Source organism: Salvia hispanica, chromosome 4 (assembly GCF_029641045.1).
Source record: "Salvia hispanica isolate PSC_SH4W2 chromosome 4, Shi_PSC_v1, whole genome shotgun sequence".
Taxonomy (NCBI): Eukaryota; Viridiplantae; Streptophyta; class Magnoliopsida; order Lamiales; family Lamiaceae; genus Salvia; species Salvia hispanica.
Window position 1 is genome coordinate 8,100,229 of NC_142695.1, and position 24,746 is coordinate 8,124,974.

The window sequence follows — 24,746 nt, forward strand, 5'->3', positions numbered from 1 at the left end:
TTGACAGCTCTGATGGGAATTACAGGAGCCGGTAAGACCACGTTACTGGACGTGTTATCGGGGAGGAAGACAACAGGTTATATCAGCGGAACAATCACCATATCTGGGTATCCAAAGAAGCAACAAACATTTGCCAGAATTTCAGGCTACTGCGAGCAAACTGACATTCACTCTCCTCATCTTACCATATATGAGTCCTTGTTGTATTCCGCCTGGCTTCGTTTGCCACCTGAGGTCCAATCTGCAACTCGAAAGGTCACACCTCCCATCCCCTGATTTCTGTTACAATTCTAGTAGGGTTATAAACAGTGGCTTTGCATTAACAAATGATTGAATAAATAGATGTTCATAGAAGAAGTTATGGAGCTGGTTGAGCTTACTGAAATAAGGGGTGGGATAGTAGGGTTGCACGGTTTAAATGGTCTTTCGCCTGAGCAACGGAAAAGGCTAACCGTGGCAGTGGAGCTGGTGGCCAACCCTTCCATCATCTTCATGGACGAGCCAACATCAGGGCTTGATGCTAGAGCTGCTGCCATAGTTATGAGAGCTGTTAGAAACACAGTGGATACAGGAAGAACTGTCGTATGCACCATTCATCAACCAAGCATCGACCTTTTTGATTCGTTTGATGAGGTACTTCAACACTTTTAGTCCTTTTGTTCTGCAAGACATATACATACATAGAAAATACCTGAAGAAAATGCCAATTCAGTTGATGCTGCTGAAACGGGGAGGCGAAGAGATCTTTGTAGGTCCATTGGGGCGGCATAGTTCTCAACTAATCCAATATTTTGAGGTGATGAGAAATTTCTTGATAATATAAGTTAATTTCCCCTAATTAAAATTTAATAATTCACTACCGATAAACAAGATCTTATACTATTTTGTGTACAGGGAATTGATGGAGTTGCAAAGATAAAAGATGGTTACAACCCCGCTACATGGATGTTGGAGGTAACTTCAATAGCTCAAGAAGCTGCTTTAGGAGTTGATTTTGCTCAACTCTACAAGAGCTCAGAACTGTACAGGTAAAGTAAAACTATGTTAAAACTTGAGACACGCTTTCTTATACACAAAACATTCTTATATTTTGGTTTATCAGGAGAAATAAAGCATTGATCGCAGAGCTGAACAAACCGGTCCCAGGTTCAAAAGATGTACATTTCAGTGGTCGTTATTCACAAACATTCTTCAACCAATGCAAGGCATGCCTGTGGAAACAGCACCTCTCATACTCGAGGAATCCGCCTTACATTGCTGTCAGAATTATATTCACAACGTTCATCGCCCTAATGCTCGGGACCATATTTTGGGATCTTGGCTCCAAAAGGTATATATGCACATGTAGTCACAATATATTTACCTGAATTAAAGTGTTGAAACCATCATGTTATTATATCCAAATATATGGTTCCACAGTCCTAACATGGGTCGGTTTTTTATATCAGGACAAAGACATTAGACATCTTCAACGCTATGGGATCTATGTATGCTGCCGTTCTATTTCTTGGAGTACAGAATGCATCATCAGTGCAGCCAGTTGTCGCCATAGAAAGAACTGTATTTTACAGGGAAAGAGCAGCCGGAATGTATTCAGCTGTACCTTATGCTTTCGGACAGGTCTGAAACAAATCTTTTGATTGTTAGTCTTACAAATTTTGACATGTCCATAATATTCTATAAACTCGACAGGTTGTAGTGGAACTTCCTCACATCTTGATTCAAACACTTATATACGGCGTTATAGTGTATGCGATGGTTGGATTTGAGTGGAGCCTGATGAAGTTTTTTTGGTACATTTTGTTCACGTACTTGACATTGCTATATTTCACGTTGTATGGGATGATGACAGTTGCCGTTACACCTAACCACAACATAGCTGCCATAGTCTCATCTGCCTTCTACGGCTTATGGAACGTCTTCTCAGGATTTCTCATCCCTAAAACTGTAAGTTACTTTTAATTAATTTCTCTCTTTCTCAATCTCACTCTTCTCGTGTGTTGATAACACAGAGAATTCCGGTATGGTGGCGATGGTACTATTATTTATGTCCAGTGGCATGGACCTTGTATGGATTAATCGCCTCACAATTCGGAGACGTCCAGGATGTGTTGGAGACTAATCAAACTGTGGAGCAATTTATAAGAGATTATTTTGGATTTGAGCAAGAGTTTGTGGGATACGTCGCCCTTATTGTAGCTGCCTTTGCTCTAGTTTTTGGCTTCATTTTTGCCTTCTCAATAAGGGCTTTTAACTTCCAGACAAGGTGAAGGAAGACTTTTCTTCAACATGTAACCTCATGTACAATTTGATGTGACAAGTATTTTATATGCTATATTACATATTTCTATAATATAATCATATTGCATCATTGTATTTAAACTAAATACTACTTGTACATAACAGAGATAATATAAACTTGCATAAGACACAGTGCAAAGAGGAACATTACAAGATTTGGGTACAAACCTACAACACCAAAGGAAGATGACATGACTTCAGACTGAAACCAAAAACCTCTTGTTAAGGAGAGTTTTACTGTGTTTCTGACTTTGCTACAAACGGAATAGACTTCATCGGCAAATGTTATTTGCTTTATTATTAAGGTCTCTATCCAGAAGAGGAACGCTCATCCTGTAAAATTTAAATCCAAAAGTAATGGGATTCAATCCAATAAATTTTGTTTCAACAAAAAAAACACAAGGTCTGCATGGATCTCTTAATATCAATCTAAATTCTAATGAACTATCATAAACATTAAAACACATATATATATATATACAGACCAAAAGGTGTTTACCTGTGTACAGACTTGTTGATGATAATTGAAGGGACATGGCGAACTTTGTGAAAATCCACTCCCCCTTGGCCTGATCCCAAAACCCTTTTCCTCAATCTTGGCACTTCAGATAACACTAATTTTTGAAGAGTTTGAATGTTACTGAATCCTTCTGGAATCTTCTCAAAACGAGGACAACGAGTAATAGTTACTTCAGCAACAAGAGGCATGGCTCCTCGCTCCACTTCCCACTTCCTCCAGTTTGGTAATCTAGCTAGAGAAACCGTCTTGAGTAAAGGAAAACTGGATGCAGGACATGTCATCTCCTCTCCGACAAATGATTTTGGCCCTAAATACAGTTCTCTTAAGGAAGGAAGCTTTCCAAGAATCCCCATTGGATCATGCTCAATCTCGCATTCTAACAACGATAGCTTCACAATTTTTGAGGTAACAATGTCGCTTATGCACTTTTCTAGAAGGTTCCCTAACTTCACACAAACTCTCAAGGCATAAATATTGGGACATGTGAATGCTTGCTTCAACTTCATCAACCCTTCTTCACTTGTTGTGAACTCGCAACCCTTCTTGATTGAAACTGTACAGTATGATAACTTGTTCCACTTTGTTGCAATGGCATTCGTAAGAGCTGATAAGCTTTCATTGTCACCTACTGATGCTGATAAACGTCGTAGATTCTCCATTCTTGTAATATGTTTGAATTCGTGCACTGAACTATCGTACCCTATTAGACTCTCCAGCTCATCTACACAATCATCCAATTTCAGTCTGTAATTTCCAATTTTTTCCATGTCGTAAAGAGGAAGAAGCAAATGTTTTAATCTGGACATCTTGCTCAACACGTTTGGAACTCGAACGTTCCTGGAAAGATATAAATCAAGGGTATCTAAGTAGGCTAAATTGCTTATGGAAGAGGGCAGGCTATCAAGTTCACATTCACATAGACGTAAGTATCTAAGGAGAACAAGTTCAGTTATTCCTTTTGGTAACTTTCTGTCCGCAAATTTGAACCTCAAGATAACTAGACCTCTAAGCAACTTGAATTTCCAAAAATCAACTATACTCTGCGGAGGGAATTCAATACGCCTCTTTTCTATATCATTAAGTATTTCAAGAGATCTAAGATGCTTGCGATTATCTTCAGCGCAAGTGACAGTAATCCCATCATGCTCTAGTTGGAGCTCTGTTTTAAAATGGACAGCCAAATGTCGTGTCTTAATACGAGACAGAGCTTCCTGCAGTAAAGTACTAAACTTCCCACCTTGATAATCCAAAACTTGTACACCAAAATCCTCCTTTTTCCCCATTGATAAACATAGCTCTCTTACTACATCATGGAGTTTGCATATCTTAAATTTTTGTTTGGGAATAACATCCTCAAGCTCAACCTGAACAATACTCCTCGAGACCAACTCGCCTAAGTAGAGCTCTGCAATATCGGTTAAAGTTGCATCATTTCCTTTAAAATTCTCATCCGAAATCAAGCCTTGTGCTATCCACATCCTATACAGATCAGGAGCATATATGGTTTCATCTGTTTTAAGTCTACCTAAATAGAGAAAACACGGCTTCAAACAATAAGGTAGATCTTCATAACTTGAATTTAGCACTCCATTAATCTGATTTTCCTTTACGCCGTGCCCTTCACCTCTAAATATATTTTCATTCACCAACTCCCAGTCTCTCACACAAGTTTTCTTACTCAAGACCCCTCCGAGTAAAGAAATTGCCAAGGGCAAACAACCACATTTCCGTACCATTTCTTTCCCAATAGTTATGAGATTTTCTTGCAATGCAAATTCTGTATTCAAAATAATGATTTCAAATATAATAATCAGAATGATCAAGTTAATATATAAGTTGAGTCAGTGACTTTTACCTGGAATTTTCTTGTGTGGAAATGCTTTCTTCTTTAGTAATTCCCACGAATCCTCCGAGCTAAGCAGGCCAAGCTCCACAGAGAATCCAATCTCTGCTACGTCCTGTTTGCGCGTGGTCACCAAAATCTTGCTCTTCAAATTCCGCACAAGAAAGGCATGCTTGAGTCCATCCCAGTGACAAATTTCCCAAATATCATCCAGCACAATCAAGCATCGCTTCCCTCTTTGAATCTCACACAGTTTCTCCACCAACTGCGTGTCGCTCAGACTCGAAACGCAGTCCCCCTTTTCTGGATCAAGCTGCTTCAGAACATCCTCCTGAGCCGATCGAATTTGACACTGCTGAGTAACGCAAACCCACGCGAACGAATCGAAGCGATCCTTTTCAGCCTCAATCATGTGATTGTAGACCTTTTTGGCAATGGTTGTCTTGCCTATACCCCCCATGCCCCAAACCGAAACAACTCGATGCTCATCGTCGAGCAGGAGCGAAACCAGCCGTTTTAGGTCATCCTGTTTCCCAACAAAGCAGTCTTCAATTTCGAAATCGGGGAAGGTCTTCCTCGCCCAATTCTGGACGGAGTTCCCCTCTCCATCGATAATTCTACTTATTCCGTACGATTTCATATCATCGGTGACCCTTGCGAGCTCCGATTTGATGTCCGCGATCTCCGACCCTAGTTGGTGGAGCGAGTAGCAGAGACAAAATCGACGGAGGAATAGTTTAAGGCCGCGGCGGCGGCCATCGGAGGAGATTCTGATTGCGTATTCAAGGATGACGTCTTCAGCTCGGTAGGAGAGGTCTCTGATCTGTGAGAGCCAATTGCGCACGGTTTGGCTTTGGTGCTGTTTACTGTCGGCATCTCTGAGGAGACACTTGATCTCTTTGAGCTGAACCTGTAGCGTCTGCACTTGGCCGCCAACGCCGACTAACAATCTTCCTTCTTCTAATAGAAGATCACGTAGTGTTTCTAGAGCTACGGCGACTACTGCTTCCTCCATTGAATTGATTGATTGATTCAGTCTTAGAATTTCCAATGGAACAGTGAGCTAAATTTGGGGCGCCAAATAAGTGATAACGAATGTGCACCCTCCGAGTCCCCCTTAATTTCTGATCATTTCACCTAGTACAAGTTTTAAGAAATTTAATATAAGTTTTAAGAAATGTAATAGAAAGTTGGTTGAAAAAGATGGTAAAGTTTTAAGAAATTTAATATAAGTTTTAAGAAATGTAATAGAAAGTTGGTTGAAAAAGATGGTAAAGTTTTAAGATATTTAATATAAGTTTTAAGAAATGTAATAGAAAGTTGGTTGAAAAAGATGGTAGCATATATATATTAGTTTTATAATAAAATGTGAACGAGAATGAGTTAGTGGAATATGATGGACATTACCAAACATGATAAAACTGAAAGGTAGCAAATTTTTAACAAATTTTCAGGGACCGAGGAATTACTATTAAAATCGAGGATGCACGTGATTTGACCAAATATTCATTATTTTTGGAGGTGTTTTAATGTTTTGTGTAGCGCCACTTGAATTAAATTTATTTCAAATTTATTAGAGAAATCTCAATGTTTACCTATTCTTTTTAGTTATATCTCCATATTTATTTAATTATATATTCATAATTATCATTTCAAGAAATTCACGATTGTATTGTGCGTTGTAGTTAGATCTAAGAGCATCCGTATCGCTTCTCGATGAGGGCTCTATCTCGTCTCGGAGAGACGAGACCGCATTGAGACGGCGATGCGGCATGCATCTCGTCTCGACGAGATGAGCAAGTTCGTCACGCGTCGCACGCGGAAGAGGCCGGTCTCGAGCTGGCTAGCCACGCGTCCGAATAATGACGTCAATTGAATTTTCGAAAAAAAAAAATTTAAATTGAAAAACAGTAATACGACCGTTCAACGGTCCAATTTCAAAAAAAAATTATTATTCTTTTTAATATTCTATAAATACTCTTCTCATTCTTCATTTTACATACAAACACACATCTATTCTTCTCTCATCTCTCTTTCTTTTAAATTATAATTTTAATGAAGTATGTTTTTATTTTATTTAATGAAGTGTGTTTTTATTAATTGAATTTGTTGGAAATAAAAATAAAAAATGAAATTGAATGAATAGTTAAGGGATGAGATGGTTAAGAGATGGAGGGATGCAGGTGTTGTCTATTAGTTAAGAGATGGGCTGAAAAGTACAGTGGGGCCCATGAATAGTGAAGAGATGAGACGGTTAAGAGACGGATAAGAGACAGGGATGCGGATGGCCTAAAAAGTGTACTAGTACCTTCTACAGTCCATTTCTCTACATTACTTTATCTTTCTTTATTATATTTCCACTTTAACTATTTATTATCCTCCTTTTGCTTTTTTAAAAGTAGCAACTCTTTGCATTTTAGTACTATGTTCCTTAAAAATAGTAGTAGTAACTTTTAAACTTTCTATTTTAGAAAATCTTTACACCCCTATAAATCAATTTATTTACCATTTATACTACTACAATTAACAACTTAAAGTGGACCTCATAATCCACCAACTTTAGTTCCATTACTTTTTTTCTCCTTCTCTCTCTTACTATACCAATTTTTTTCTCTCTTTCTTACTTTACCAAATTATGCATTACTCTAGTGCTCTACTAATTTTTTCAACTCACTTTCTTTTATATTTATTAAAACTTGTGTCAAGTCAAATGTGGACTTCTATGAGGAGATTGAGATAGTAATACATGGCATCTACATATAAACACACGAGAGGCAGACATACTAAAATGAATAAATAATGAAAAAAATGCTAAATCAGTATAATAAGTATATATGCAGTGCACTCTTTCGCCATTGAAAAATAGTTATAGTTTTCCATTTCTGTCGATTTAGTAAAATTACTCTGACACTATTAAAAATGTAAAATTATTCACAATTTCAATATTTTAAAAATTGGATCGGACCAACCAGTTCGACCGGTTCAGATGACAACCAATGCATTGTCTGCCCGATTTGGCCTGTAAAAATCGTTTGCCTGTTGGACCGTTTTGGACCGGTAAATCGGCTAGTTAGATTGAAAGTCAAAGCAATAAATTATTTCAAATTCTAACCCCTTTTCGAACTTCTACTTCCGTTTTGCAGATATTTATTGTTCATTGGATTTTGTACAGAATTCAACAAAATATTTAATGCTATTTACAATTTCACATTGTTTGTGACTTATTAAACGACATATGCATGCATCCAATGTTCCATGCTTTTCATATACTCCGTATAAACGAGACATTTTCATTTAATTCAGATTATTAGTTTAGGAGGTGCTTTCAACTCTATTTTTTATACTGTTGTTAGTTTGTAGTAGTGCAGCTTTAAACTATGTAAATTTCACAGTAGTAATATTTAGATATGTATTTTGTTTCTCTTAAAAAAAGCTATATTTAATCAAATCAGATTTTTAATTTGTTACTATTAGAGATTTATGTTATGAGCTTATCAATTTTCATTTATTTTCATCTTGAAGATAGTTTGATAAAAAAAAATAATCGTTATTTGATTAATTTGAACTTACTTATAAAATCGTACACTTATTATCATTCATGTTATTAAGATTATACACTTATTTTCATTTTTTTCAATATTCACTAGATTTTACTAGATATTTATATACTCATAGTTTGAAAATTGTGGAAGTTTGAGAGAGATTCGAACCGCTTGTCCTTCCTCCATCGGAATTTGAACGGAAATCTGTACCCACAATGTCTAATTACATCGACTCCTTCTCTTTAGCTAGTTATAGCCATACAATCACCATGCCACAAAAGGTTTCTATAAAAACCTCCACATCCATATCGCTCAATTAATAAATATAGATCTCCACCAAAACTAAGTAAATAAGTAAATTACTAAGAAAATAAGTCCCAAAATTATGGTCGACAGCAATAACAAAGCAACGGCGGCGCGGATCGCCACCTTCCTCGCGGTGGCGTGCATGATCTCCGCAGCGGCAGCCTCCGACAACTCCGCCCAGATCGACGCCATGTGCTCCAACGCCGAGTACAAGGAAACCTGCCAAAAAACCCTCTCCAACGCCAACGTAACCGAGCCCAAGGAGCTTCTTCTGTCGGCGTTCAACTCCACCATCACAAACCTCAAAACCGCCATCCGAAAATCGGCTCTCTACAAACACGCGGCGGTGGATCCCCGCACCAAGGGGGCCTTAGCCGTCTGCGAGCAAGTCCTCAACACCACCATCGGCAACATGCGAAGATCTTTCAGACAAGTCCACAAAATCGACGACGTCAAGGTCTGGCTCAGCGCCGGCCTCACCTGCAAGGACACCTGCGTCGACGCCTTCGAGAACACCACCGGTATAGTATATCATTTCTAAATCTGTTACTCACTCAATTCCCACGTCAATAGTCAAGTAACTGACTAGTATTTTGGGATGAGTTCTTCGGTTTGAAGTTTGAACTGTATCAACATCCAATTTGGTTATTAATTAATTAATTTGTGTTGGTATAGGGGAAACCGGCGATAAGATCAAGGACTTGCTCAAGACCTCCGGCGAGTTGCTCAGCAACGGCCTTGCGATTGTCGAGTCGCTTGATCTTGGGAAACTGCTCAGCGGTTCCAAGAGGGTCCGGATGGATAACGTCCCTGATTTCGTCGGCCATCACGCGAGGGGGCTCCTCGGCGCTGCGCCGGGGGCGTTCACTCCGAGCGCGGTGGTGGCGCAGGACGGAAGCGGAAAATACAAGACCATCGCGGAGGCTATTGCCGCGGCGCCATTGAATAGTACTCAGTTGTTCATTATCCAAATCAAGGCCGGTGTTTACAAGGAGATTCTCAAGGTCCCCGGCGGTGCCAACAACGTCGTATTCGTCGGAGAAGGGCCCACGGAGACCGTCATCTCCGGCAGCCAGTCCTTCACAGGGGGCATTCCTGCCTTCCAGACGGCAACTCTCTGTGGGTGCAGACTGCAGAGTAGCTATTTAAATCACGAAATTTAGTCAAATTCTGGTCAAATTATAATAAGTATTCAATTATTAAGCGTCAATTTTTCTTAAATGTCCGTATATAAAATGTCGTCTTTTAATGATGTTCAAAATGACTGTAGCTATTGATGGGGATGACTTCATGGCGAAGGACATCGGGATCGAGAACACGGCAGGAGCCTCGGGGCGCCAGGCGGTAGCAGTGCGTGTCTCGGGCGACAAAGCCGTGTTCTACAACGTGCACATGAGCGGCTACCAGAGCACACTCTATGCGCACATCTACCGCCAGTTCTACCGCGACTGCCGCGTCACCGGCACCATGGACATCATCTGGGGCGACGCGGTGGCCGTGTTCCAGAACTGCGACATCGCGGTGAGGCAGCCGCTGGCGGACCAGATCTGCTCGGTGACGGCGCAGTCCCGCAACGACAGCCGCGGGGCCGGGGTGACCGTGGTCCAGAACTGCACCATCACAGCGGAGAAGGAGTTCTCGGCAGCGAAGCCGCCGGCGAAGGCGTACCTGGGGAGGCCGATGAAGGAGTACTCGAGGACGATCGTGATGGAGTCGAGCATCGGCGGCTTCATAGAGGCGGAGGGGTGGGCGGAGTGGATGGGGACTTACGGCCTCGACACGCTCTACTACGGCGAGTACAACAACCGTGGGGCAGGGGCGGATTTGGCGAAGCGGGTGACGTGGAAGGGTATTCAGAAGATGACGCCGGAGCTGGCTCAGGGCTTCACACCGGCCAAGGTCTACGCCGGTGATGACAGCTGGGTCAAGAACACCGCAATTCCTTATGTTGGAGGCATGGTTAATCCTAAATAAGTTTTTCATACATATTGAACTTTTCAATATGAGAAACTACAAGTATTCTAATGTTAAGCTGCATGGTATGCTAAGTTTAATGGTTTTAATATTATAAATATTTCCTTAGAAAGAAAAAATAAAGGAAAAATAAGGAACTATTACTATTAAAATTACTCAACCATCATAAAATGAAAAAATGATTTAAATATGATAGAATGAAGAAAGTATACATATAGCCCATTAATCCACCCACGCCTAAAATTTGGGTGCCGACACATCACATTTATCCCACTCCTCCACACACGCCTAAACCGCCGGTAGCTCTTAGTTAGCGGTTAACTAGAGTTTGATCATTCATAATTATCTATCGTAACTACGAGAATATGAATTATATTTTAATTCAGTTTAACTAGATTTTAGTTTAATTTTATTTTGCGCAGAAACGACTGTTTACACGCATATATTCGTGTCAGCCTTTTCAAATCATTAAAATTTACCCGTTTGCGTTGTGAAGCTTACGCATCCATTATTGCCAACGATTGTTGACTAAATTCATGTCAAGTGTCAACGACAGCTCCCATGATTAGTTTCCTAACCAATCATAATTCATAACACAATACAGTAGAATTTTGAATTGAAAATACCAGTTTGCTAATAGAAAAGGCTAGTAAACGATGTGGGCTGAAAGAGTTGAATCGTGCATTGTCTTGCTATTTCTCATTTGTCACAAACATTACATATGACACTTATCAAGACTACAACACAATACCCCAACATTATGGATAAAAAAAATAAGGGTAAATTGCAAAAATATTGAAACTTTATTCAAATTTTGATTTGACTCATAACTTTAAAAATTAGCCAACAATTTTATTGAAATTTTACATTTTTTACATTTTTTCTATGACAAAAATTCAGATTTCCTATTTGAAATATATTTTTATTTGATAACATGTTTCAAATTGATGTTGCTGTTGAATTGTTTGCTAATTATGTGAGAAAAATGATAAAACTATGGAGTGATGTTGCCCTTGTTCATTTTTTCGGATGTCACACTAGTTACACGACAAAATTAGACCCGTGATTAAAAAATGTTAAAATTCAAATATTTATAGCCAATTTTTAAAATTGTAGGATGAATCAAAATTTGAAAATTCATGATTTTTTCGACAATTTACCAAAAAATAAGTATCCGCTAGATTGGGCCACCCTAAAATTGGGATGATACAAGCAAGCTAGGCTTGAATGGGTCACGGGTAAATGACAAAATTGGCATTCCGAAATTATTGGGCTTTTTCTTGAAGTAGACGAATATAGGGAACAAATTTCATTTATGAAAGTCTTTTTTTTTAACTTTTGGAGAAAGGCTAAGACTCTTTGGATTTCATGTCTCTAAGAAAGACGCATAACTATAACACATCTCCTTATAATCATGTGTAAATATTGAATTGTGCAAGTGGCATGTAATACTCCCACCATGCACGAAAAATAGTCTCTTTCATTGATTACACAAGTTTTTAATGACATAAAGTAATAAAGAGGAGAAAAAAGATAGATAGAGTAGAAGAGAGAATGAGAAAAAATAAGAGATACAAGAAGAAAAAATGGATAAAATATGAGTTTTTTTTTTTTTCTTTTTGAAATGAGACTACGTGGACATCCGAAAAATGACAAAATAAGACTATTTTTTTTTTTTTTGACAAAAGAGTGAATACAAATTTTCATAATTTTTATTTTGGGTGAATTCTTATACGGAGTATTTTTTTTTTATACTTATAATCATGTGTTTAATTTATTTCCTAAAAGTAAAAAATCAATATCTTGGATTAGTACCCAGCATGAGAAAACTTTGATTGAAGATTGTTAGCTTCACATATACAAGAATCTTTAAGCAAGGTTGTAGGTGCATCATGCATGTGAGATACCTATGTATTGAGGCGAAGTCAAGAATTTAACGTTGGAGGCTCAAACAAAAATTAAAAATTATGAGATACTATTCGATGTCCGCATTGCTGAAAAACTTGTAGCATTGACAAGTAGAATTTGCATGAGATAGATAAGTATTAAGATAAAAATGAACTAGAGAATAATGATAAAAAAATTGAGATATTCAATGGTTGCTTAGAGAAGCAACGTCAACGTCGAATGAACCGACAATGTCGAGAAAGGCGATGGAAAATAACATATTTGAAATATACATATATTATTGTGTAAATTGAGAAAAGAACATAATGGAAATATACATATAATAGTGTAAATTGAACCTACAATGCCAGGCCGAGTGATCAGGCTTCTGGCATAGTTCGTAAACCAGTCTATTGACCCCAAACTTGCGTTTGCCACATCCTCCACCCCTAAATCCTCACACCCTTCCCGATTCTTCAACACATAGACTTGGAATGCTCGATGAAGTACTACTTCCATCCCACAATAAGAGTCACATTTTGTCATTTCAGTCCGTTTCATAATAAGTGTCACATTTCACTTTTACCATAAATAGTAAAGTAGGATCCACATTCCACTAACTCATATATTGTAGGACGGATGTAGTAATATTTATGTTAATTTTATGGATAGAGGAAGTAGTGCTCCTCCGTCCCGCTACAAGTGAGACTCTTCAAATCGGACGTTATTTTGCAAAAATGATACTCTCTTCAAATCAGAGTACTAATAAATAGTTATAGTAGAGAAAAAGTAAAGTAATTAAGATAATAATGTATATACGACTCTCTTCTATATTATTCTCTCTCTTACTTTACTTTCTCTTCACTCTAACTATTTTATTATCATATTCTCAAAACACCGACCATAAAGAAACTCCTCACTTGTAGTGGGACCGAGGGAGTACTCTCTCTGTCCCATTAAATATGCAACATTTGTTTTTCGCTACGAGATTTTATGTAGTATTGTTTTGTGAGTTAATGAAAAGAAAGTAAAGTAAGGAAGAAGAAAAAGTAGAAAGGATATTGTTTTCATTTTTAGAAACATTTCAATTTTAATGAGACTGACAAAAAAAAAACGTTTCGTTTCTAATAGAACAGATGGAGTATTATCTATGATACTATTTAAATTAAGATTTCAGACCTAACCGTGGCTGAGGCAATCTTCAGATTATTTATTTCTTTGTAGTTCTTTGTATCTATTGTGAATACTCTCATCAATTCGGTGGATAGATATTTGCAGATAAATATTTAACGCGGACGAATAAAATTCAATACAAATCGATGTCGATAGATCACTATCTTTTAAATCTAAATATAATATACACACTTTTTACAAATAAAAGAAACAATTTAAAATATCTCCCACTAGGCCACTAGCATAGTGATAATTCCATCCACGTTTTCCAATACATTTGAGTCTAATTGAAACAGCGGAATCTAATCTCCTTTACGAGCACGCCACGCGTCCAACACTAGTTACAGAAAATTTTGGACCGCAATACGCTGTCGTTTTCCTCGAAAGTACGGCGTGGTTTCCTGGAAGCCTCCCTCCTCACCTCGTTTCCACTACCCCACCCGTTACCCGCTTTGACTCACCGATCCCACTCTCCAAATCCAACTCGTGGGCCCCACCACTCGTACCTACCCCACGCGGCGTCGTCGGGCCCCACCCGCCACTGGACGAGGATGCCCCCGCCCCCGCCGCCGGGGACCTCCTCCCCATACTGAGAATTCTCTTGAAATACGCTAGCCGACTCGCCGGCGAGCTCTGAGTCAGCTCGAACACCGCCTCCGGCCGCCTTGCCGGCACCTCAATTCTCACCCCTACCAAATCCGCCCCCTTTCTCGCCCCTAGGGATGTTGACGACGACGTCGTTTCCCCTTCCGCGTGTTGACACGTGTCGCAGTAACCGGGCCTCGAGCTCGAACCCGGTTCCGACGAATTCGAGTCCTCCACCGATTCGAGCGGCTCCGCGGCGGCGTGGCCCACCACCTTCTCGACCGGCGAGCGGCAGAGCGGGCAGGTGGAGTGCGACCGGAACCACATGTCTATGCACTCTATGTGGAAGGAGTGGTTGCATTTCGGCAGCAGCCGCACGATTTCCTTCTCCTCGAATTCCGACAGGCAGACGGCGCACTCCGGCGGCGGCGCCACCTCCTGCTCCTTCTCCTTCTCCGCCGCCTGGTGGTGGTGGAGGAACACCGGGAGCGAGTTCAGCACGGCCAGCTCGAGGCCGCGGTCGGCGCCGGGGAGGACGCTGTCGGCGTAGAGCACGACGTGGGGCCGGGCGCCGCGGCGCTGGCGGCGCCGCTCGATTTGGCGGCGACGGAGCCTGACGAGGTACCACCGAGCGTAGAGGTGGAGGGCCACCATGAAAACGACGACGGCGAAGAGGACCACGATGGCGCTGAGCATTATCTTCCCGCTCAAAGCGTAGCCCTGCCCCGGCTCCGCCGCCATCACTTGATTTTCGTCCGGTATAGACATGCAAATCCCCAAAAGTTACACGAATTTCAGAGAATTGTTTAGTGTGAGAGAGATGAAAGATGAGTGAGAAAGCAACTAGTGATGAATTGTGGATTTATAAAAGGGACAAAACTGAAACTAAAATTTATAAAGAAAAAAAAAAAAAAAAAAAAAAAAAAGAGGCAGGAAAAGGTGATGATGAGGAAATTTCGCGACGGTTTCAGTTGGTCAAGAATTAGGGCCAACTCCTGTCTACGTCTATCTCTTTGAAGACGCCTTGGTTGACGCGGGGAGCTTAAATGACGGAAATGGGTCGGAGGTCAAGGGGTTTGTAGTGGACTGGGTGGGACTCGGTTGGGGGTATATTAGGGATTCCCGGCGGCGGATTAGTTGCGAGCTAATTACACAGGTCAATTGCGTGTAGATGAGAGGTCAACATGACTCCAAAGTGTTCAGTTAATCCTTGCCCTTTTTCTTTGAAATTAATGGATTATTAAATGAGTTTAATGCTTTTAAGTCCACAGTTCACACACCTCTTTCCTACTCTATCTCCATTGAAATAAGTAAGATTACATGTAGATGTAGTGGAGTGGTGTGTTTCATCTTTCATGTAAAGTTCATCTCTTTCCTACCTATCTCCGCACACCTCTTTCCTACCTATCTCCATTGAAATAAGTAAGATTACATGTAGATGTAGTGGAGTGGTGTGTTTCATGTAAAGTTCATCTATGTGCGGACGATAACAAGGACAAAAGGGTTTAAATTTAAACTCTAAAATAACAAATCAAAGATTTTAGAGCATTCATAATTGGATACATCTCTTTGTCACTGTGTGTTACCACACTTCTGTTTTATTCTTTAGCTAATTTCAAATAATTTATAAAATACGTAATCACTACAAATAAAATACAAAAATTAATACTAACGATTTTTTTTTCTAATGTTAAATTTGATCAAAGTATATACTTCGGGTGCTCTTCTAGTGCTTATAATATCATAATCTAAAACTAAGACTAAATCTACACCCTTAGATTTTGAAATGAGTGGATGAGATTAAAGCTCACAAATTTCAATAAATAGTAAACAAAATATCAACAAAATGGTAATATCGTCATTATGTTATCATATGATAATTTTCGTGGGTGTTTTTTTATATTAACATTGTGTGTTACAAATATCAACAATATAACATGAGAATATCAACACATGGACAAGAAAATATCAACACATTTTTATTGATATTTTACTTACACTATTTGAGATTTTGTATACACAATATTGAATTTTTTTTTTGCATTTTATTGATAAAATCTGCTTATCAACATGTATGAAAATTGAAATATAATTTATCAAATTTCATCACTCGAACATTGTCGGAACATATGCAATTGCGATCTCGTTGAAATCCTTATAAAATTATCTTTAATTTGATCTATTTTTTGCGAAAAAAATAATTTAAATCGAGAGAGTTACGTTAATTTAAAGTTTTGAGATGATTTTGATGAGAAAGAATTGACATTAATACCCTTTAATTTATTTAATAATTTTTTTAATTTAAAATCTAATTCATGTGACATTATTTCAACCATTAGATTAGGAAATCTAATGACCAAGATTTAGTTTTAATTTGTGATTACTAATAAGTTAGCAATTGATCACTCCCCTACTTCTATAATCATAATAATTATAAAACCTTATTCCAGTCATAATAATAAATACTATATAATTCAAATTATAATACTAATATATTCCTCGTTGTCTTGATCACTTCAATGGCCATCTTTAGGAATCTTACTATTAGTCATGTTTGGACTTGTGAATCTCGAAGGAATTTTCGTGGCTATGTCTACTAAATCACATTTTAAACAAAGATGATTGCATCTGAGAAAGTGCTGTCAACTGCAACATTTTCAATTAACATTCTCCATAAATGATAGTAAATCTAACGTGATAACTCGACGCGTAAAAATTTACTAATAAATTCTGAATTTATAGTTTCATGCACAAAAAATAATCTATTACACCAGTCAAACTTATGCCAATATTACCTCCCTTTTTCCGGGAAAGATGTTTCACAGCCAACTGCTCAAATTCAAGGCTGATTTTTTTTCTTCTAATGTGACACTTAGAAAAACATATCTTAATCTATGCTATTGTATTGATAATAAATATCTTTGAACACTAAACCGTTTCCCTATAAAATTCCCACTATAAATGCAGAATTCGAGTCATAAGATTTGTTATGATCCAGATTTTGGGCAATAATACTAATATTGTACTAGGTTCTAGGAAATCGCAACAATTTTGGGCATATTTTGAGTAAGTCTTATCAGCCATATATACATTCAATAATTGTTGGTTGTTGATCGATGCAGATTTAGGCCACGTAATTATGATGAATAAGAGTAATTATTATGATCCAGTCCACGAAAATAATTATGAAAGTAACATTATTAAGTGCATAAGAAGATTCTTCAATATTTGACATTTGTCGGTTGTTCCGTATTATCTAAACACACATTGTTTTTGGAGGAGGGTAGCAACTCCATTAGAAGGATATAAAATTATGAGATTAGGTTGGCAACGTAATATTGGGAATTGTTTTCATTTGGAGTGGGGTTTGTTAGTTACAGTTGACAAGAGTTTTTGGTAACAACGTTTGATGAGTAAAATTCTATATGAGAGAATAAGCCCAATATGATTTCTCAATGATATATTACCGTTGTCACACCATAACACCATAAGAGTTATATTTTGCCAATTTATCATAAAATAAGAGTTATATTTCACTTTTATCATATTAGTAAGTGAATCTCAAATTCCAATAACTCTTTTCACTCAAATTTTATTAAAAAACAAATATAAAAAGTGGGTCATATATTTCACTAACTTTTCTAACTCATTATTCTTTACATTTTTTAAAACGTCCACACCAAATGTGACTCCTATTGTGGGACATAAGTAGCTAGTATTTTGCTTGTTGGTGTTGCTGAGAAAACAAAAATAGAAATATTAGAAATTGTATATTTATACTCCCTTTGTCCCCATTAATTGGCACCGGTTGATTTGACACATGTTTTAAGAAATGTGGTGAAAAGTGGATAGAAACAGTTAGTGGAATATAAGTCCTACTTTTATATAGTATCAATTTAATAATAAAATGTGGGTGGAATAAGTTAGTGGAATGTGGGGTCTATTACCAAAAGTTAGGGGTGGGAATACGGGTATCCGTGGATACCCGATTCGAAAAAACCGGGTATCCAAACCGAAAATCATCATAATGTCTATCCAAAACCCGCCTCGATATATTTTCGGGTACTCCAATACCCGCCCCGGGTATCCATATCTGAAGTATCGGGTATCCAAATACCCGACTCTTTACATGTGTTAATAATTAATAAAAAATTAAATTTTATATATTAATAGAAATATAGAAATATCTAAATTGACTAATATCTTTAATGTTTCATTTATTTTGTAGTATAAAACTAAAAAAAATGGATCACTTATATTTTAAAGTATAAGATCATATTTATTGCAAAATGGCTAAATCTAATTTAAAATATGCTTTAAATAATAAATTGGATATTCGGGTAATACCCGATACCCATTCGGGTTATCCAATACCCGATTTATCTTATATTTCAATATCTAATCCCACACCCAATCCCATAAAATTGGATATTGGGTATCCAAATTCGGCGGATATCGGGTCGGGTATGGGTAAATCCAATACCCGATATCCGTATTCACACCCCTACCAAAAGTAATAAAAAGTAAGGGTGTCAATTAATTGAGATGGACGAAAAAGAAAAAAATCGGTACCAATTAACGGGGATGGATGGAGTATTAGGAAAAATAAATGAAAAGTTATCAATAAATTTTCTTAAAGATATTTATTTAATGATTTCATAATTAGGCCTGGTAGTGTTAGGCCCAACTCTCTGTTAAAATGGGTACATAATTGAATAATCGATTGGTTGGGCTTGGCCTAATCAAAGTCCAGCTCCAGCCTAAACAAACGGTACGTGGCTCAGTAAACAAACACACAAATTAATTTGAGCTTTACAAAAAAAAAATCTTACAACATGAAAAAGTACAGAAAACCACATACAACATCTCTCATATTTCTCCTATGCATCAATTAAGTTATTGTATTTTGGGAACTGCTTGAAAAATTATCAAAGTGAGTTGGTCAAGTTCGTCACTATACTAATACGTAGTGCTCCTATTAATTAAGAAGTAATACGTACTGAAAAACATATGTAGAATAGAGATGGAAGTATCGTGTATTTGGGAGGGAACAAAGGCATGCGTGTAATTCGTTAAAAACTTTCAATATTTAGACTTGGTCTAATTTAAGGACACGGTCCAAAATAATAAAATAGTAAAACTAGTCTATTTTTTATGGAAGAAGGGAGAGTATATAGTAAATTATTTAATATAATTAATTAAGTACTAAATTGCCCCCTATATTTTAAAATAAAAAATTTAATTGTCCCACCTAATGGAAATTGTTTTTGCCTTTCTTTAAAGAACACGCAGAAAATAAAAAGGGAGAGTCGATGAACAAATATTAGAGATTTTCCATGACAAAAAGTTGGATGTGTATATATGCCCCTTCAACTATAATTTCTTACCTTTTTCTTGTTAGAGACAGAGATTGATATTGAAATTATAAACCTTAATTAATAATTTCAAAATCAAATTAATACATGAGATATTGAAGTTGAAGAAAGAACAATTGGAAACTAAAACTATTAGATAATTCGACTCCAAAAATGAGATAAATGGTCTCAATAACCTGATTATGCAAAAAAAAAAAAACATTATAGTGGATATAGGTACTTCTTTTCGGAGGAAGCATGACACATGAAACAAATCCATGGATGGTATTGCATAGGATATACTCTTTATATTCTTGGAATCCATCGCCTTCTCCATGTTTGATTCTATTCGGCTTAGTTAATGTAAGGAAATTTGAGTTTACAATCTCTGTGGAGTATGGGCCTAATCTCTATTGGGCCCGACAATTATTTGTCGCGGGCCCAATGTGGTTTAGTGTTGCCCAAACCCAGCTGGCCCGTTCTCAACTCCCTTGTACGCCCGATGGCTGCCACGTCTTTGCTCCACGCAGATCTCATCTATGAGCCGTTCGATCTCTTTTGTGTTTGTTGTGTGATCCATTAGTCTCATTCTTATTCACTCATTTTCAGACTCTCTCTCTCTCTGCGATCAAGGGTTTTCTCCTACTTCTCTCGAGAACTTTCTCTATCAAATCTCTTCTTTTGTGAGTTTAGTACGGTGACGTCTCTAGTAGAGGTAACATCTTGGGTTTCCTTGCGAAGTCTGATGCTTGATTGAACTTGAGTGTTCAATCTGCTAAGTCGGAGGAGATATCGATGGTTCCTTGTGAGATCAGAGAGTTTCCTATGTTCTTGAGAGTCTTGTGAGTTTTTGAGCGGTGTTGTGCGTATGTGCGTGTTGTAGCTGTTATGACTGAATAGAGCAGTTGTGTAATCGAGACAAATAGAAACGTAAAGAGACACATATTTGCGTGGTTCACCAATGTTGTGTTGGCTACGTCCATGAGCAGGAAATGGAGAACAGATTGTTTTCAGATTACATAGTTGTGTGCTCTACTTCTATATAAATAGACACACAGACGACGTGATAGGCCCAATATAACAATTAGGGCATAAAACAGAAACATAGCATAACAACAAACTATACAGATTCAAGGCATACTAACAGTAGCAGTGACCGTGAGTAGTAGTCGGTGAATCCTAGGGTTTTCTGAGACAGGTACTTCGGTGTTGGTTCCACGTTGTTCGCCTTATGACTTTCGGTTAAAGGAGGGGTTGCTTGGTCGGTGGAGTTGTTGTACAAATCTGTAAATATCAACTTTCTTTGTGCTACTAACTCGTCTACTTAGTGTGCAAGTGATGTAACTGGATAGCTTGGGCTTGTGTCAGTCAAGACTCAAGTGTAGCTGGGGTTCCTTGTATCTTGCTTGTGTATTGGATAAAGCCGTGTAACGAGTTTGTTGTTTGGAGAAATTGTTTATCTCTCCGTAATAAACATAAAGAGGTCTCAGTAATTAGTGAATTCTCGACGTTTTGATCCCTACAATCTCACTTCCAAATTACTTTGCGTAGTCAAAATTAAATTTGATTAAATGTACAACTATTGACAACAAAATTAACAAAATGTCAAGTTGTTGTATATTTTCAGTTAAAAGGAGGGGTTGCTTGGTCGGTGCACTTGCTGTGCAACCTGAGCCACCATACAATTTGCATATTCGCTTGTGGTTGTTTGTTCTTTCTTGTACAGATCTATAAAGATCTGCTTTCTTTGTTCTACTAACTCCTCTACTTAGTGTGTAAGTGATACAATTGGATAACTTGGGCTTGCGTCGGTCAAGAGTCAAGTGTAGCCTAGGGTTCTTTATATCTTGCATGTGTATTGGACTTATAGCCGTATAATTACTGGCATGTTGTTAGGAGAGATTGTTCATCTCTCTGTAATAAACACAAAGAGGTTTCAATATTTAGTGAATCATCAACAATCTAGTCCCTATACAATATCACTTCCAATTTACTTCCCTACAATCTCACTTCCAATTTACTTTATATGTAATCAAAATTAAATTTGATTAAACGTCTATTGACAACAAAAGCAACAACCCTCTCAAGTTTATGATCATATCATAACAAGATTCATATAATGGATGAATGAGCTTTGTCGTCAAATCAAGATCAGGTATATTATGTGTTAATTTACATTAGAAGACAGCGAGTGATAAGCTTCAGTGAACTATTGCATAGAATAACCGAACAAAGAGTAGTTTTCCTGCAAATTGGATTATAAAAAGAAAAACTCGTCTAATTTCTAATCATATATATAGAAATCCTTTAATTATTACATGAACCCATAGTTGGAGGAATTTTTCATTTGTGCTTACCACCCCAAATCAACTACTCATGAATGATGAATATAATCCTTATTGGCCAACTCTACACCAAACTATCAGATTAAGTAGTACTATAATCTTAAATTTCAATACTTCTTCTTTAGAAGCAGTCGTTGGCAATAAGCTCAGATTGTACACATACATCACTACTTTATAAAAATAAAAAATAAAAATCCCCAAAAAATAAAAAATAAATCCTCTCTATTTTTGCATATATGTTCAAGAACTACATTCAAAACCCAAGGCAACAAAACTCACAGCTGATGAAGAACCCTAATTACTCAAAAAACCATCAAATTGAACTCCAAAAATCCGAAAAAAAAACAATATAATTTGGTTTCAACCTGCAGAATCCCTCTGCGGTTTATCAAATAACAAATTATTATCGTCATTTTCTCCAGTATTAGCAGCCCGATTCTGATTAGCCCTATCGACTTCAATCTCTCTATACCTCTCCAAATACCTCTTGAGCGGCGGCGCGTAGTCGTCGAAGCCCAGGGCGGTCATCGCCCAGCAGACGTCGTCCCCGTTGACCGTCTTGCGGCGCTCCTTGCGGCACTTCTCGGACGCCTCGCCGGTGACGAATCCGATGAACTCGGAGACGCATTCCTGCATCGTCTCCTTGGCCTCCTTGGAGATCTTGGCGTTGGGCGGCAGGATCTGCTTCATGATCCTCCCCACGTTCGCGATCGGCAGCAGCCTCTCCTGCTCGCTCGTTGACGAGGAGCTGCTCTCCGCCATGCTTATCGAGAACACGGCCTTTGACGACTCGAATGCGTTGTCGTCGTTGTTGTTGTTGTTTGAGGCAGACATCTTGAGGGAGATTTTTTTTTTTTTTTTTTTTTGTGTTTAATGTCTTTAATCTCTTGGTCAAACTATAGATATAGTGTGTGTTGTGTGTTTGTTTATATAGTAGTACTATATATGTATGTAGATTGTAGATATTCTATGTCATATTTCATGTGTCCTTCCTAGATGGTAACTTATGGCGTGTGACGATACTTGGCCAGCGACATAAAATATTAAACTACAAAATTCATCCATTCCATAAAATAACTAATTAATTAAATGTGTTACTTGTTTCGAAACATATAAGCTAATCAGGTCAGAGCAACTCAGCAACACCATATTAAAAGGAGCTAGGGTTAGCTTATAGTAGTAAAATATTTTACTTTATTGAATTTTCTCAATATTACAATTAGCTTTTAGCTATTGCAAAATAAACTTGACAAGGACTGGTAAAACACTAATTTAATTGGTAGAAATCTTTAGAGACATAAATATTTAAACAATATATATTCAGATTATGTGACCGGATTCACGAGTCCAATTTAAGCAATAATGCACATTTTCATTCTAATAATGCACAACGGCTAATAATGCAACATTATAGACTAATAATGCATTGATCACAACCATCCAATTCAAGGATCCAAGGACTGAGATTAAGAAGGAAATAGGACACTTAGGATGCAAAGGAGCCTAACGCACCCCTAAATAAATAAATATATATATATATATATATATATATATATATATATATATATATATATATATATATAGAGTCCCATTATCCACAAATCCACTCTTAAAGACCGAACTACCGAACCATACCAAATTAGGGCTTTTAGATCTAGTTTTTTATGGATAAGATACATAAATTTATAAATTATTTTCGCCTTCATCACGAGCCTATTTTAATTCATCCGAAGGTAAATAAGTCACACTAATATGCTACGAAGATTTAACTTCGTTCCAGAATATATTACTTCATTCTAGTAGGTTTTTACTTCATTCCAGTAGGTTTTTACTTCATTCCGGTACGTAAATGTGGTTTCGCCGTCGCGTGCCGTTCTTTCTCTCTACAATATCTATCACCACAGCCATAACGCTAATATGGTTTAATAATCACATGGAATAATGTAATAAATTATTGAAATGAAGTATGTGTAGAAGCATTTGAAGTCCTACCGGAATGAAGTAAAAATCTTATTTAATGAAGTAATAATGTTTCTGAATGAAGTAATAAACTCACTTGAATAAATTGCATTTTTAAATGTTAATCAAGCAAAAACCCACGTCAATGAATTTGAATGAAGCATATGTTGGATCATTTCAAAACCTACTGGAAGCAAGTAAAAACATATTGTAGTTTCAAGGTATTACGTACAGAATGAAGTAATAAACTTATACAATGAAGTAAAATGGGCTTGTAATGAAGCCGGAAAAATTTTCATAGCAGCACATCTCATCAAAAAAACTAGATCTAATGGCCCAGATTTGGTCTCTAGTTCGGTCTTTAAAATTGGTTCGACATTGATCACAACTCTATATATATATATATATATATATATATATATATATTGATGCGACATTTTGCTAAACTTAAGAGCCATAAATTGTGGCACTTTTGGCTGCAAATGGGAGCTGACATGCAAGTACTAATAATCTTTATCTCAGTGTTAAAGTATGTTTAGTGCTTGCTAAATATTTCGCCAGGTAAGAATCCATCCTCCCAAAGAATATATTTGACTTTATAGCCTTGGCACGATTTTATATTTTTATTTGAAGTTATAGAGAAAACAAACCAATCAAATTTTGATCTTTATGAAAACTGTAAAATTCAAAATATTAATGATATTTTTTTATGTATTAGAATCAAACCAAAGAAATAAAACAGACAAACAACGCAAAACGTACATTAGACAAGCTTGATACTCACGAATGTTGTACACATAAGGTATACTTCCATGTAGTTATGGGTACATCATAATGTCTACAAATATAAATAATACGAAGTGATATACCTTAATTTTACTAACTTTATACATTGTACGTAATTTTTTTTTTATAAATATGTTGAGATATAACTTAGTTTGATTTAGTTTGATATCT

General features: G+C 37.3%; 4 protein-coding genes and 1 pseudogene across 4 annotated transcripts; 2 read left to right on the forward strand and 3 right to left on the reverse strand.

Moving 5' to 3' along the window:
* The first annotated feature begins 334 nt into the window (after window positions 1–334).
* Window positions 335–2,312, forward strand: LOC148927186 (pleiotropic drug resistance protein 1-like). The gene is made up of 7 exons (XM_089056455.1): window positions 335–633; window positions 713–796; window positions 895–1,028; window positions 1,103–1,330; window positions 1,449–1,620; window positions 1,693–1,947; window positions 2,013–2,312. Exons 1-7 carry the CDS (start codon window positions 343–345, stop codon window positions 2,268–2,270), a joined length of 1,422 nt encoding a protein of 473 aa, XP_088912581.1. The 5' UTR covers window positions 335–342; the 3' UTR covers window positions 2,271–2,312.
* A 30-nt stretch (window positions 2,313–2,342) lies between these two features.
* On the reverse strand, window positions 2,343–5,762 carry LOC125194350 (disease resistance protein RPP8-like). Its single transcript, XM_048092521.2, has 3 exons — window positions 4,677–5,762; window positions 2,801–4,598; window positions 2,343–2,634 (listed from the first exon to the last, which is right to left on the reverse strand). The coding sequence occupies exons 1-3, from the start codon at window positions 5,677–5,679 to the stop codon at window positions 2,574–2,576; spliced, it is 2,862 nt and encodes a 953-aa protein (XP_047948478.2). The 5' UTR covers window positions 5,680–5,762; the 3' UTR covers window positions 2,343–2,573.
* Window positions 5,763–8,397: 2,635 nt separating this feature from the next.
* Window positions 8,398–10,613, forward strand: LOC125197367 (pectinesterase-like). The gene is made up of 3 exons (XM_048096102.2): window positions 8,398–9,033; window positions 9,188–9,631; window positions 9,783–10,613. Exons 1-3 carry the CDS (start codon window positions 8,592–8,594, stop codon window positions 10,484–10,486), a joined length of 1,590 nt encoding a protein of 529 aa, XP_047952059.2. The 5' UTR covers window positions 8,398–8,591; the 3' UTR covers window positions 10,487–10,613.
* A 3,065-nt stretch (window positions 10,614–13,678) lies between these two features.
* LOC125196673 (RING-H2 finger protein ATL64-like) lies at window positions 13,679–15,000 on the reverse strand. The gene has a single exon (XM_048095280.2). The coding sequence runs from the start codon at window positions 14,897–14,899 to the stop codon at window positions 13,964–13,966; it is 936 nt and encodes a 311-aa protein (XP_047951237.1). The 5' UTR covers window positions 14,900–15,000; the 3' UTR covers window positions 13,679–13,963.
* A 6,930-nt stretch (window positions 15,001–21,930) lies between these two features.
* On the reverse strand, window positions 21,931–22,699 carry LOC125197202 (nuclear transcription factor Y subunit B-4 pseudogene; annotated as a pseudogene).
* Between the last annotated feature and the right edge of the window lie 2,047 nt (window positions 22,700–24,746).

Bases quoted from the DNA above. Each gene is read 5' to 3' on its own strand.
- LOC148927186 (XM_089056455.1), top strand. From the start codon at position 343: ATGTTCATAGAAGAAGTTATGGAGCTGGTTGAGCTTACTGAAATAAGG. The intron at 1,029-1,102 runs GTAAAGTAAAAC...TTGGTTTATCAG, and splicing joins AAGAGCTCAGAACTGTACAG to GAGAAATAAAGCATTGATCG. The intron at 1,948-2,012 runs GTAAGTTACTTT...TTGATAACACAG, and splicing joins GATTTCTCATCCCTAAAACT to AGAATTCCGGTATGGTGGCG.
- LOC125194350 (XM_048092521.2), bottom strand. From the start codon at position 5,679: ATGGAGGAAGCAGTAGTCGCCGTAGCTCTAGAAACACTACGTGATCTT. The intron at 4,599-4,676 runs GTAAAAGTCACT...TTTTGAATACAG, and splicing joins TCCACACAAGAAAATTCCAG to AATTTGCATTGCAAGAAAAT. The intron at 2,635-2,800 runs GTAAACACCTTT...TAAATTTTACAG, and splicing joins ATCAACAAGTCTGTACACAG to GATGAGCGTTCCTCTTCTGG.
- LOC125197367 (XM_048096102.2), top strand. From the start codon at position 8,592: ATGGTCGACAGCAATAACAAAGCAACGGCGGCGCGGATCGCCACCTTC. The intron at 9,034-9,187 runs GTATAGTATATC...GTGTTGGTATAG, and splicing joins CGCCTTCGAGAACACCACCG to GGGAAACCGGCGATAAGATC. The intron at 9,632-9,782 runs GTGGGTGCAGAC...AAATGACTGTAG, and splicing joins CTTCCAGACGGCAACTCTCT to CTATTGATGGGGATGACTTC.
- LOC125196673 (XM_048095280.2), bottom strand. From the start codon at position 14,899: ATGTCTATACCGGACGAAAATCAAGTGATGGCGGCGGAGCCGGGGCAG.